General features: G+C 38.0%; 1 protein-coding gene across 1 annotated transcript; it reads right to left on the reverse strand.

Annotated features, from left to right (window-relative positions):
- Positions 1-3,377: 3,377 nt before the first annotated feature.
- Positions 3,378-5,044, reverse strand: fam110c (family with sequence similarity 110 member C). Its single transcript, XM_036592285.1, has one exon. The coding sequence runs from the start codon at positions 4,809-4,811 to the stop codon at positions 3,606-3,608; it is 1,206 nt and encodes a 401-aa protein (XP_036448178.1). The 5' UTR covers positions 4,812-5,044; the 3' UTR covers positions 3,378-3,605.
- Positions 5,045-15,964: the final 10,920 nt, after the last annotated feature.

Raw genomic sequence — 15,964 nt, forward strand, 5'->3', positions numbered from 1 at the left:
ACAATGCAGCTTGTTAAGACTTACTCTAAAATAAACAAGTCAAAAAATGTCTCCTTACAAACACTGAAGACTGAGTAGACTGATAAATCACTGTGATGATCAGTTATTAATCTGAATGGTAGTGAACTCTATTGAGGGATGACTAAGTAGTGCACATGTTCACGAGTGATAAGCTTAGTTTTGGTGTTGTACTGAACTGGTGCATGCATTTCGTGGCAAGTTATATACATATCATTAACTGAAAATCACATAGCTACTCACTTTAAAGTCAAATTTGAGAGATCTTGTTATTGGGGTATGGCAAATTGTTGGCTTCAGCCGTGAAAGGGCCAGGGGGATTATGAATGCATGTATGACTGCTGAAGCAGACAATGAGAGACAAAATAATGTGGAGATTTTTATATTTATTTTTATATATATTTCAATAATTAAAGTTTTTAGGAAACATATTATCAGGAGAATTACATGGACAAAACTAGTAACAGCAAGGAACAGTGTGAAATACATTAATATACAAAATACGAAATACATCTGGCTATGGGTATACAGGCCTACATAATAGAAGTGTTATTAGTGCATAATTAAAATTTACTCCCATATATATTCCATTATATTTGTGTTAAAGGTTCAGTAACTATGGTAAGGTCCACACCATCTGAAAAGTGCATTGTGATATCAATCGTGAAAACAGATTCTTCACAATGTATGGAAAATCTCTAAAAATACCTGTTTTTACTAATAGGTTCATGTGGTTTACCTAGTGGAAGTTTTGCCAGGGAAATGACAAGCAAGCCTGACCTTCCACAGTAAAAGTGGTGATTCACAAATTATCTCTATATATGGTCAGATGTGTCCTGGCGTATGATTGATCATGTGATTTGTGAAAGATTAGGACCAAGGGTTAGATGTTCCTAAAGCTCATTTTGTATTGTCAGTGTGCTTTTAAAGGGCTCATACTCCTATTTTCATATTTAAGGTCTGTTTATGACAAGTGTATATTTCTAGGTTCCATAAACGGTCATAACTCATTGTGACATGACCATTCTCCAACCTGTCCTTCTCTCTTAGAACTAAACAGGCTGTTCTTGTTACTGAGTGGCCGTCCTCATTTGAAAAGTTTGAAGAACGGCCGGAGCTAAGCTGATGTAGGCCCAATAGGTGTATGTATGACATCCCAAAAACAATGCACAAGTTTCCATGAATGGACTGTAAGGACTAAATAGTACATTTTGAAACATTACATAACCTATAAAACTTTTTTTTTTTTAAATATGAGGCAAATGCAGTTTTCCATTATACAGGCCCTTTAAATGACATATACTCCAATATACATGGATCTTCTTTTCAACAGTCAGGTTTTTTTTTTTTACAGAAATGATAAATACAACCTTTTGCACCAGAAGTTTTTTTTATGGTAAAATATCATCTGTACATTTAATACATTTAACCACAGCATTTATTTTTGCCACTTTATGAACCTCAATGAGTGTTTTATTCCACATAAAGTTCAGTCAAGACCAACCGCAGCAAGTTATTTGACAAGTTTGCATTTACCAAATCAAACAGTGAATTGTCAGTTTTATCAGTGCATACCAACTAAGCCTAGTGACCGTTGTGCTGACTATGTACAACCACGTGGGTGTGAACAAATATGGGCTAGTCTGTCTCTTCCTTGTCAGTTATTATGCAATAAGAAAGCAAACACTGATTGTTCTGGGCCATATTTTTCCATAGCCCAGAGGTAGGCTGGTATGACCCCCTGGATTCCACAAGTGCCAGACAAATATTACTGTCTGGTGGGCCTCAGTCTGTTAGTTATCCAGCTCCGAGCTACAGCTATCATAACAATGCGAAATGGACTTCATTTTGACATATTTAGACACATGAAGGCACTTAAAAAGGCTCTTAAAAACAAAATAATACTGAGAAATATGAAACATTGTGCATAAAACCACTAGATTTACAGTACTGATAGATCTTAGAGTGACTTACAAATTAAAAGCATTTCGTTCATTTGCTCTTAACCCACTAATGTCCATGCCCAGTGTTGATATTTTGGTCCACATGTTCTCTGAGCTTTCCTGAACACAAATCTGAGGGCAGTTTTTAAACTGAGCAAACCACATGGTACAATGTTAACTTTTATCACTTGGTTCATCATATTAATGTGAACAGACACATGATATTTACATGTAATCAAATAAATTTAAGTGGGTACCATTAGATGTCCATCCAAGATATAAAATTAGACCAATCAGAAAAAGTTCTGTGAGTTAATCTGGGAGCTTCTCTTTCACAGTGGGTTGCAATGGGTGCAACAGACACAAGTCTGAAAGCTTGACCAAGTGGTAACAGTACCCAAGAAGGGGGGGGGTTTAGGAGCGGTCAGTTCTCAAATGAGCTAATGACCTGCACCAGAATACCAGAAACTGTGTAGTGCAGTGAGTACCCAGGAGTTGAAACACCTGATGTGAGGTACATCAGAGCAGGCCTGAAAAAACATACCAAAAAAGAGTAACATTCTCTGCGTGTGTCTCAAATCGACCCCTTGTAACTGTTCTAAACTACTGTAAACTATTTTAATGTGTTAGAGTATGTATTATCGTATGGACACTGAAACATTCATCCATTGAAGACATTCCCCAGTGTATCTCAAAATACAGTGGACGAACCATGTGCCATAATTGGCCTAGTGTGTCCCAGAACACATTGCAAATCAAACCAACTGACAACAATTAATTCAAGATGGCGAAATCACCAACTCAAACATATGTACAGAAATGTATGTTAACAAAAACACATGTTTAGTACATTCTACACTTTAGTGGTTTTAAATGTTGAAATGTATGATATGTTGTCCGCCTTTTGTTAGCCGTGTCTCAGCTATGGGGAGGAAATGTGCAGATCTCTGCCATCTGCTGGTTGCATTCACAGGATTTTGAACTGTGTTTCGTTTCACTATATGGACATTTTTGGAGAGAAAAAAGTTTCTGTAGAACATAAATGATACCACAGAGAGGAGACGCTGTCTATAGAATGGTGATGATGTCATAGAAAGAAAACAATTTCTATAGAATGGTAATTACGCCACAGAGAGAAGATACCTTCTGCTGAATGGCAATGATGTTGTAGAGAGAAGACATTTTCTATAGAATGGTAATGATGTCATCGAGAATAATACTTTCTATAGTTTGGCAATGATGTCATAAATAGACGGTACTTTATATTGAATGACATTGATGGTATAAAGAGAAGACACTTTCTACAGAATGTTAATCGTGTCATAAAGAAATGAATGCAAACAGTAGAGGGCGATCTGACCTCTTTCCTTCCCTATATGGTGGCGTTCCACAAATTAGCAGTTAGCTCCTATTTTAGTTAAGCGTTTTTTTAACATGTGACATGACAGATTTTCTGCAAGAATTAAAAAATGCTCCAGTAAATCTAAAGTAACTTATAAGTTATTCAGAATACCTTATAAACAGGTATATACTAACTCACTAGCTAGGAACTAGAGGTTGATTTGAGACACAGGCAAGTAAACATGGACATTCTAGCATAGACCAAACATAAAAAGCTATAATGCATATTTTTAGCAAGAGTAATTAATGCAGATCTCGCAGCGTTTTCCCTGACTGAGTAGCATTTCTGCAGCTGTACAGCCACTTAATAACCCGAGCATTGCGCTCTATGACCGATGGGCCTTGTCCAGTTTTCTTGTCCGGTAGCTCGTCCTCTTGAAGCCCATCACTACGGTTACTGCTGGACTGCGAAAAGCCGTCGTCCGAGGAGACCACACTCACACTCCTGACCTTTCCGGAGCTGATAAACTCCTCCTCCATTCCCTCTGAGCCTGAGCAGAAATTGTCCCGCCCCATCAACTCGATGATGTCATCGTCGAGCCCGCAGTATGTGAAAAAAGCGTCAAAGTCGGCAAAGTTTCTAGAGTAGCGTGAGCTGATGTCGGAGTGCGAGCGCGACACCCTGTTTCTGCGGCTGGAGCGTTCGCTTCTCACCACTGTAGCTGGTTTGCTATCCTCTCGATCGCTTGTATTCACTGTTCTTGGTTTCCAAACAGCAACTGTTGTTGGTTTCCTAGCAACGGTCTCTCTGTTGCTTGTAACGGTTGCTGTTGGTTTCCTAGCAACGTCCTCTCTGTTGCTTGTAACTGTTGCAGTGGGTTTCCTAGCAATGTCCTCTCTGTTGTTTGTGACCGCTGTTGTTGGTTTCCTAGCAACGTCCTCTCTGTTGGTTGTAACCTCTGTTGTTGGTTTCCTAGCAACGTCCTCCTTGTTGCTTGTAGCTGCTGCTGTTAGTTTCCTTGCAACGTTCTGGTGATCATGCTCGCTGCCATTAGCCTCCTTGGTTAGCATTTGGCCATTATCAGCCTCAGAGTCAGACTCTTCAAACTCTTGCCGACTCATTTTGTCTTCAAGTGAGGCAAGCAACGGCCGTTTGGTCAGTTTCTTACCGTTGCCACCCTGCGAGCCTCTCTGGAGCTCCCCCTTGTGTCGGTACAGTAAAAGCGAGTCAGGCCGTTTCTTGCTGCTGTTTCTCTTCACAACATTCACCTCTTGTGGTGAGTCTTCTCCGGTAACATTAGGCGGGCTGTTGGGAGCCTGTTGGCTCCCGTCAGGGGATCCTTGGTTGGTAACAGTCTCTGAGGTTAACAGCCGCTGGTTCCGAATGTACTCAGGTTTGGTCGCAGCTAACCGCTCGGCGGCGCTGCGGCCTGTGGCCTCTCGCTCCCGCTCCATCTGCTTCCTCAGGTACTCAGGACCTTTCTGCAGAATGCGTGATGTGTCCAGCATTTTTAGGAGTTTTTGTAGCAAAAAAAAAGCGTCAAATGAACAACACGGGTCTTATTCCTACAACATTAGGACTAAGAGCAGCGTTTGGCTCTGTAAACTGTAGCCCGGAGAAGTAAAAAAACTCATAGTGGGAGAGGCAGTCCTGTTACAGCATGTTATAACCCTGAGCACAAACACACACACACACACACACACACACACACTGCTGCGAACCACACCTATGCTCTTACCTTCTCACCCACACCCCACAACCCCTCCCACAGTATAAGCCAATGTGAGGGAGAAAAAAAAGGAAACTCAACACTGACTCAAAGCATTTCAACACATGGCAGAGTCCTCACCTTCACAGAGCCAAAAATGATCTTCATAATGGGATTGTTTTGTGCATCCAGCTGAAATGTCTTTACACATATCTCCAATTTTATAATATAGTCATTTGTAATTAGATGTTGCAAGTGTGAAATACACCAGTGCAGTAATGATTTACTGGAACATGCGTAAGACGTAATTGTGAAAGCACAATCATAAACTCATGGAGGTGTGACATAGAGCAAGACAAGGGAAGATCTCTGTCCCACAACACTGAACAAAAAAAAATGCTATCTTAAAGGGAAATTCCACCAAACTTTTTAAAATTTCTGTAAAATGCTCTGTAACAGTGGTGGTGATAGAAACCAGACATCTAAAATATTTAATGTCTCTAAAAGCTGCTTCACACAAAGTTATCGCATGAAGTGATATGAATACCCTGCCTGATATCTGAGACGTTGTTTCATGATTTTTTGGAAAGTTTGGGCCAAAACGTGTTAATATCTATCAATGGTGGAGGGTTACATGTAGGGTGTTGAAAGGCAAAACTGTCCCCAAAGATTTTTTTTCCAGATTTACCATTATTGTACTATCTTCACTGTTACAAATATAAACTCGGAAGACGTGTGGTCAGGTTCACTGTAAATAAAATACAATAAACAATACAATAAAAATCTGGAGGCAAGACGGGGGTGTGGCGTCAATACACCTTAGAAAATATAATTTCAATGGATTATGGTACAGATATGTTCCCTGACTAAAGGTACTGAGATGTAGCCTTGAGGGTACCACCCCAGTGACAGTTGAGCACCTTTTTTTCTGAGAGTGTATGGACTGAGGAAACTTGTGTCAACACAATGTCATAATAAACCGTCTTACATCATCTTACCAATAGTGACAAAAGCTTTTCAGAAATTCCCAAGTATTGCTTTTTAAAAGATATTATTCGGTCCTTATGCATGTGTTATGAAGTCCCTACTGTAATGTGTTACTGTAGTTTTTCTCTGTTCTGTTTCACTACTATACACCTCTCTCTCTCTCTCCCTCTCTCTGTCTCTCTCTCTCCCTCTCTATCTCAATATCTGTCCATGTACCTGAACTATCTTTCTAGTTCCTCCCTATTTGAACCTTCTCCAAAGTTCACTTTGACAAAAAGATAAAAAAATCAGACAACAGTATGTGTGGGTAGGGCTATGTGTTTTTACCACAGCTTAGAACCATGAACCCAGACACTGATACCACAAAATTATAGCTGACAACGTGAACTATGTAGAAGGACCAGCAGATGGCAGTAAACTAGAGCTGATAGGATGTGTACGTGTGTGAGGGTGGACTTGCTTGTTGCATGTGCATGTGTGTATTCTAATATGGGGTCAAACCTTTATTTAAGTGGCTTGTGGCTTGTTTTCATGACGCAAAACATAATTGCATCCTGCTGAGTATCGCCAGCGTATTTGAAGATAAGTATCTTCCTTTAACCTGTTCTTTTATCACCTGAAGTGATTCCCTCCCACAAACGCCACTATAATCCCCAAACACTGTGGAGGATTTGATTATCAGTTCGTTCAGAAGTGCCTCCATGATTATGGTAATCATATTCATCAGAAAGGACGATTCAGGAACATTAACTCTACCATGCCCTGAGCTCTCAAATACAAACTTACTATGACCAGGATTAATAAACTGCGAAGGGCCTGCATTCATTACTGTCATAACTACATCACTTACACATTAGTTTCATAGTTAACTATAGTAAATGTCTGGGTTATTGAAAAGCAATACATATATAATTCATTATTAATATTAGTAGTTAACAGATAATGCATGAATAATAAGTCTTAAGATTAACAAGCCAGCATTTAATGGGGTAGAATTTAAAGAGGACTAGTAGAGCTTTACATATAGTACATGTCAAAACCGTATACATATTAAATTTATGATAACTTTAAAGGCATTTTGAGTTCCATTGTGAGTTGTTTCTGAGCTCACAAATTATTGGCACCCTTGGTTATTGTCTTTGTGGTTATTTAGCTCAATATCACACTGAAATGATAAGTACATTTACTATATAAGTAAATGTAGTCTAAGAAACCAAAGACCCTATTTTTTTAAGGATGTCAGTCATTTCTCACCCCTGCAGTTAGTATTTTGTGCAACCTCTCTTTGCTAGCATAACAGCAATGAGTCTTTCCCAATAATACATGATGAGATGAGGAGAGCAACAAGTAACATATGATAATACTCCTCAATACACAATCTCCCCAGGCCCTCCACAGGGTCCCAGGCCCTCTCTTTTGGACTCTTCTCCAGCCCACTCTGCATGTTTTTAATGTTGTTTAGGATAGGGGACTGGAGTGGCCAGTGCTGATGTCAAAAACTTGATTCTGTGGTCAATGAACCATTTAGATGTGTAGATTTGGATGCATGTTTTGGATCAGTGCCCTGCTGGAAGATCCAACCAAGACTCAGTTTTCATTTTTTGGCAGAGGCAGCCAGTTTTTCATTTAAAATATTATGATGTCCATGATGCTATGTGGTCTAACAAGGCCTATGGAGAAAAAACAAGCACAAAACATCACAGATGCTCCACCATACTTAACAGTTAGGTTGAGGTTCTTTTCTATATAGCCATCCTTCCTTTTACACTAAACGTACCTTGAGTGTTTGTTGCCAAAAAACCTTAAAAAAACATTTTTTGACCACAGAATGTGGTCCCATGTCATCTAGCAAACTTCAAATGTTTAGTTGTAAGAAAATGCTTTCTTCTTTTTGGAATGCCTTCCAGTTTGTTAGAGGTGAAGGTGGAATCTAATTTTTTGGAGACTTGGGGACCACCAAATGCTACCATCTTCAAACAAACCTCAAGCTGTGATCTCTAAGCATCCTCCTCACTGTGCGTAAGGGGAAAATAAACATGCATCCTCTTACAGGCAGCTTTACTACAGCTCTATTTGTTTTAAATGTAATTATTGTTGTATGGATATGAGCATTTTCAGGTGTGTAGCTTAACAGCCATTGTCTGATTTCATTTGCGAAATAGGGTTAGGGTTAGGGCTTTATTACATACTTCTATAATCTAAGAATAGCTCAGCCAGCTTGCACTGAAGTCACAGCAGTTACTGAATAATAAGCCTTAGTATAAAATAAGACTAAGGGGTTAATGAATCAGTTATGTTGTGACAAAGGAGGGCTGGAGTCTATTAACTTGTTGGAATGCCAACATTTCTGAGAGAATTCAATTCCTTTAATAATAATAATAATAATAATAATAATCTTTATTTACGTAGCACTTTTCATGCCGGTGGCAGCAATGCTTAACAGTAATACAAGAATTTATGAGCACATATTTAAAATCATATATATATTTAAATACCAAGATACAGAAAGTTATAATTAAATGTTAAGTTATGTTTTTAAATGTTTATTAAAAGTGTGCACTGAGCTCATTTGTCTAATAGAGAGTAGAATTGTGTTCCACAGTTTAAAAGCATAATAACTGAAAGAGGCCTCTCCACGTTTTCTGTACTATATTTGCAGAAGGATTATTTCATGGTTTTGATGTTTTAATTATTATTCTAAAATGTGGAGAATAGTAAAAAAAAAAAGACAGAAGATCTCCCCTATGAGTAAGTATTTAATTAAAACTTTTGACTGGTAGTGTATATCTTGGGTATATCAAACTTTGCATGATGATCCATTTTGATTGTCAAGTTTAGCATCATAGGGCTCAGCGTAAGTACAGTTGTTTTCAGTTAAAGAGTATCTAAAAGCCATCATAGATCTCAGTTTTACTCCTCCTTTTTCCTGCTCTCTGTCTCTCTCATCTTCTGTTCTCTCCTGACTAGTCCTCAGCCAAAACCTCATAAAAGATGTACTGACTTTGGTGAAGGAATTAAGTGTTCTGCAATATTACGGTTTCATATTAATTCAGTAATTGGTTATGATTTTGTGAAGAGTTTAGTTTTGGCTTTGAAGTGAGCTTCCCTGGTAGTTTTATTGTTTTTTCTCTTCTGGATGATTTTATTACATTTCTGTTTGTTGAAGGATCTTTTCCACCCGGCTTGAAGAAGCCTCCTGCTGTGTGGATTTCATGTTGCACAACACACTCACACACATGACGAGGCACTACAGAGAGAAGCGCTGGCCTGATGAGGAGGTTACACACCACAGCGTCTGAACTGGAAGAATTTCAGCTGACTCCTTTGTGTGGACGCAATTTATGTTCTAAGCAGAGCAGAACCAAAAGTGACAATGAAAAATCACACTTACAAAATTCTCCCATAACCTCAAAATGTACACTTAACAAGCTGAGGCATGTTTGGTCTCTGAAGTTTACCTCTTTAGTTTTGCACTGCAGCTACGAGGCTAATGCAGCTAACAAATAATGAAAACATATCAGTGAACTTGTAGAGAGGAGAATTACTACTCTCGCTCCCTAGCGAGTCCAAAATGAATGGGTTAATATGAAGTATTTGAGTAAAATCATAGTTTATGAATGCTTAAACATTTTTGAGATGAAGAATACATTTATATCCTGAACACAGAACAGCATAAAACATTTAAACACCATGGTTATATTTTTAAACGCTTGTGAACTCCAGTTATATTAGTTTAAAATGGCACCTCATATACATCCATGAGGTCAGTGAGTGCGAACAGCCAATGAGCTGCTCCGTTCGGCAACCAATCAGCACTCAGTACTAGTAATCCTTGCGTTGTACTGCCCAAAACCCGTTTGCTATAGAAAAAAGGAAACATATAGATATGTTTTCTTTGCTTTATTAGTGAAATACATGCTTTTACTTCCTAAAATTAATGGAAAGTTCAGGGCAAGTGATTAGAAACTAATTTAACTTTTCGTTTTTAGCCGTTTAGCTCCTTTTACCCCCATTCATTGAGGATTCGCTCGCAGGCGCACTCTGGCTTTTGCAGTCATGTTTTTGATATAACGGGGGAAATAGGAAGTGGCCACGCTCCTCATAAACTAGCTCTGGTCACATATGTAGAATATGCTAACTGCATTCCTAAACCATTACACTTACCTCAGACTATGTAGATTTGTTAAGTAACCTCAAACAAGAGATGTTCACAAGTCACTTCATGTAATTCCAAGTTTCAAGTGTTTAAGAGACCATTTTAATATAAAAGAATCCCCACACAGTAAATGTGGTGTTTAATGAAAACAACTTAAAACAGTTATTTGATCTGTAGTGTATATATCAAGCATGCTAGCTAGCTAGAATAATAGCTAATCCATCTAAAGTTTTAGTAAGTTTTGAAGGAATGTGACTTTTAAACGAAACATACTTGACTTACTTGTGTGGTATCTGACACTATGAAACTGGAAAATTGTATGCTAGATAGCTACAAACAGTAGCAGCATCTATTCTTTTGTTTATTATACATAACAATGTCATTCAGTGTCAGAAACCACATAAGCAAGTGTACTTGAGATTCTTTTACAACTCGAAACGGTTCGAAGGACGTGTGTGATAGCACAATTAGCACAATGCTAACTAGCAGGGTACAGATTTCCATTACTTGTTAGCTACATTCACCTTGTTGCTCCAGCGCCGAAACTAAAAAAAGCAATCAGACCCAAATCATATCTTGTCTACATCTGGGGTAAAAAGAGAACTGACTGATACAAATTAGATTTTGTACTGAACTTTCACAATAATGGGCAGAGAAACATGTCCAGTGTCTGGCCTACATGCTGCAACAGAACACCAATTCTAAAATCTGGCCTCCCTGACTTCTTTGTTTCCACATTATAAATCCAGATGTGAGGGGCTGAAACTAACAGACAGACTCCATGCAACTCCAAAAACGCAACAAATAGACGCCGACACACATGGTGCATACAGTCAAAGAGCGGACGGTTTATGCTAGGCACGGGTCCAAGGAAAGTTAATGTATCCGCCCTCATTATCATGTCAGACAAGCAACAGCAAAATACACCCACACACGCATGCGTACACACACACATCGACCACACATGTGCTGCACCAGACGACTGTTAAGATCCCCACCCTCTTCAATTTGATAAAGATTATTATCATACAGAAACCTTAACAAAACTCATCCACTGGACTGTAGCCCTCTGTGAGCTAATCTCTGCATTGTATAGCCCAACATCAGCTCTTCTGCATTGCAGACTGAACTCATTGGGAGTCAGTTTCAGCCAAAACTATGACCTGAACCATACGCCCCACAGTATGCGCTTTTTATACTTGGTCATAAATCAGACTGTTGAAGATCATGTCCTTCCATTTTAATGATATATTACACTGTTGAACATACTAAGCACGGCAAATCACAGGATACTTTACAAGCACTCTAGGAATAACCTCTTATTAAAAAAATAAAAATGTATGGTCCACACTAATGTAAGATGCGGCCCTGTAGATAAATAACAAAGTAAAATAATATAAAATATGAAAAAGGCTTTGAAAAGATTTAATTCTGTATCTACTGAATATAGAACACATCCACTGGCCCATGGTCAGTAGTCTAGTATTGCTTGAGCTAGTTAGGACACAATTTACTGCACCATTAAAACCTTAACAATGAACTATAACCAATTGATGTCCATATCTGAAGAGATTTTTCTCAAGTTGCTTAAACGATGTGACCAAAAAGTGTTTTTATCATATTAAGTTCAGTGTTTTGGGCACATGCACTGCAAATAACTGCCTCTTGGTAAGTAAAATCATTTTAAATCTGGTATATATGTTTAATACAGGGATTACTGTAAGAATATTTAAATATTTAACTTATTTCTATACATATTTCACTTAAGTTTCACATAGGTCTAGGTATTTTAATGTGGTAAAAGTGTTCAATTCAATTGGCATATAACTTCAATTCTTGAAAAAGCAAAATTACCCGCATTTTTTTACATACTCGCAAAAAATTGCTACAAAGGGTTCTTTGAGCAATGTAGGAGAAAACCCAGTAATGTTTTCCTAAAGAACCATGTCTGAAAAAAAAATTTGTGAGTGTGGGGAACCTTTTAACGGTTTACAAAAATGCTCACATAATGTAAAGGTTCTACACCAATTCAAGGGTTCTTCTTAAAGAACCTTTACATTCTGTGGATGTTCTTTACAATTTAAAATGGTTCTTCATGCTCATACCCCATTTCGAAAAACTCTTGTATCTATGGTCTTTGTTTTTGCATGTGTAATGCATGGGCTGGCAAGGCAGACAAGGAGGTGGAGTACAAGTGCGAGTGTCCTTTACTTAAGTCCTTACATGGATAATGCAAATGACAGGCAGGTAGACAAACACAAAGTCTAAGCTTACACAAAGAAAACACAAGCAGGGCAACAAGAACACAAAGGTCACAAACCTAAACCAGAAACATGTAACAATGCTAGCTAGGGAACAAAGGAAACACAGGGGTATATATACTAACAGTGAAGACAAGGAACACCTGAGACTAATGAGAGGGCAGGGCTTGGAAACAATGAACAGGTGAAGGCTGAAGTCAGGGCAGGACAGGGAGGAGCTAAAACAACAACAAAAGCACATGGCACTAAAAACAAAGGCACATGGTAGACGTAAACAAAAGCACATGGCAATGAGCATTTAAACACTTTTAAAAATGTGACTCGCTTGCTCACCTTTGAAGATGCAAATCCAGTTTGGTTTTCTTAAACATACACATTTGCATCATATAAATATGTTCCCTCAATGTTGTTGGAGGAAAAAAATGCATATGTGGCTCAATCAAAGGACTTTCAAGAGATGTGGAAACTGCATTTTATGGCTACTGTAAAAAGGGGCTAAATAACCTTCACATTATGTAAAGGTTCTGTATAAATTAAAGGTAGAGCCACTTGTCCAAGCCAAGACCCATTTTGGAAGCATATATGAAAGTTATTTTAAGCATATATAAAAGTCATTTTAAAGTAATTTAATACTTTCCAATACTGTTGCATGTCTGATAAAAACCATGTTTTTGTTCCCATATGGAAGAGGCAAAATGACAGTGAGAATCAGTCTCAAGGCCTTTGGCATAGTAAGAGTAGACTGCTGCGGAAAAGCAGGAGTTGCTCTTGGTGCCATGGCGTGTGAGTAATCTGACGGGCAGGGCGAGATGACCTAACAAACGCAGTTTCTATTGAATCAAATCCATCGCACACCTCCTCAGCATGACACATCTCTCATAAAAAGCGTGAGGAAAAACTGAAAACAGTGCATCAGTGTAACTCCACCACCCAATTGAAAATGTGAAATTTAATCAGCTCCCATCAAGTAACTGCACACCCTGTATAAAGAGCAGCCCAAAATACAGCACTGGAGGGTTTGCAGCATCTGTAGATATTACAGTCTCTCCCAAAGAAATGACAGACTTCAGTTACACACTGAAAAACCTGAACTGAAGGGTCCATATTACAGAAAAATGAATTACTTTTTTAAATGAAAGAATAGGTAGACATTGCAGAAGGTTTGAAAGCTGCTGTCTGTACATACTGTTTAGAATTCATTGTTTTGCAACATCACATACGTTAACCTATTGAGTCTACCGCAGTTTAGCTCTGCACATTGTTATAAGGTGTCTTTCAGCCTGAACAGCTTTTTTTAATGAGGCACAAAACAGCCATTCAAGACAGAGGTCATATATATATATATATATATATATATATATATATATATATATATATATATATATATGCACACACCGATCAGGCATAACATGATGACCACCTCCTTGTTTCTGCGCTCGTTGTCCATTTTATCAGCTCCACTTACCATATAGGTGCACTTTGTAGCTCTACAATTACAGACTGTAGTCCATCTGTTTCTCTGCATACTTTGTTAGCCCCCTTTTACCCTGTTCTTCAGTGGTCAGGACCCCCATGAACCCTCACAGAGCAGGTACTATTTGGGTGGTGGCTCATTCACAGCACTGCAGTAACACTGCCGTGGTGGTGGTGTGTTAGTGTGTGTTGCGCTGGTCTGAGTGGATCAGACACAGCAGTGACATATCAGGGATAGTTGATACACAAGCAAACAAATATTTTTAAAAAGAAACCAAAGAAAAAATAGATCAAACTTAAAATATTAAGAAAATTAAAGTAAAAATATATTGTGTTATTTTATGTCTTTCTTTTTATTGACCATATCCTTACATGTAAAATATAGATCTATATATTTCAATGATAATATATTATTAAATCATGATTCATAAGCATAAGCATAATTCAGGACTAGAGTGACTAAGTTAACCTTTACATGCATCCTTGTCTTAGATGTCAATGAATCATATTTATATCCGTGTCAGAAAAGACAAATGAAAAACATCTTCTACAGCCACGGATACAGAGTGCCAAACTGGAAGGGATGGGAAGTGTGAAGCAAACATTCGGAGACGTCCAGCACTGTCCGGCAGCGTAACAATAGACCTAACAGACATGGCTCCTCAGCTGGCTTTGACTATGAGTCATCACAGAGGACTGTTTCCTTCTCTGAACGAGTGCTGCATTTGTTCATCTGTTTATTTGAGTATTTGCTAGAGATGGCAAGAGACCATTTCTTCAGCATTAAACTGACCTATTTTTAACTGAAGCACTTCACCTAATTACACTGATTGTTTAAAAATATACAAAAGTTTGAACACACTGGTCAAATTGCAAGTTTTGTTGATTTTCATTATACTTAAATATGGTGTTTTTCTGTAAATTCTAGTGCGCAATTTCTATTTTTTTAACATACTGGAAAAAACCTTAAACTATTAAATGTGCCTTAAACACAGGCCACATTTTATGTTTTTTTTCTTTTTTACCCAATATGTTAAATTCAGCAAATAAGCGTTAATTGTGCATTAAAATGTATAGAAGTGTGTTTTCTGTGTATGATGGATTAACTTATTTTCACTTAGATATTCAACAAAACATTTGACTAGGGGTGCACAATGTAGCATAAACATCACATATAAAAACTAAGAAAACACGTGTAGGTTCACAGGTCATTTTAGACAGTAAATAAAAAGGATATATTTGTGTTGTAGATATCACACCCCTGTTTCCTATCATCACCACTGTAAAGAAATTTGAGTAGTTAAGTTTCTCTGCAATTAATAATTTCACATCAAACCACTCACAAAGACTGAACTATTCAATTTGAACTATTACATTTTGAAAAGACAGTGGTCCCCTTTAAAAGTAGTATCTAAAAGTAGGCTATCATGTTGAAACTACATACTACTACCTCACAGGAAGAAATACACACCTAACATCACATCACACAGTGTGAGTGAGTGCTATTTCAGGCCAGATGTGTATTCTGATATAGTGATACAATGTGAGAGACTGGTCCATAGGTTCAATTCAACTATAAAATTACCTTTACTTTCAGATATCCATCATACTGACAGTTAAAAGTTGTGGAAATGAGAACAGTATGAACTGAGTGGTACCACATTTCAACACAGGCTCGCAGCTATGTGTGCTCTGCTATATGTGTAAAAAAGAAAGTGAAATTGCACATTATTCTTGCAATACAGAACATGGCTAAAACATAATCTTGTTTCATAACAACTGAGAAAGCAAATTTAAGCGGATTAGGCAACCAGGTGGCAAAACATTTCACTCTTATATGGTCTGGCAAACAGAACTTTCCCATGAGCAAAGTGAACTACAGAACTACAGATACAGCAGACGCATTCTTTAGGAGATAAGTCTGCCTAAAATAGAAACAAGACACAAGCCACTAAGAATGAATAAATCCCCAGAAAACAGTCTGCTATTGACATCTGAAAGTGAGCCAAAGGGATGTGTAATTTTTAATAGGCTAAACCAGTTTATGAGACCCACTCGGACACAACTCGAGCCGCG

Source organism: Colossoma macropomum, unplaced genomic scaffold (assembly GCF_904425465.1).
Source record: "Colossoma macropomum unplaced genomic scaffold, Colossoma_macropomum, whole genome shotgun sequence".
In the NCBI taxonomy this organism is placed as follows: domain Eukaryota; kingdom Metazoa; phylum Chordata; class Actinopteri; order Characiformes; family Serrasalmidae; genus Colossoma; species Colossoma macropomum.

What these genes read in the sequence shown, in the direction of transcription:
- fam110c (XM_036592285.1), bottom strand. Translation starts at nt 4,811, where the DNA reads ATGCTGGACACATCACGCATTCTGCAGAAAGGTCCTGAGTACCTGAGG.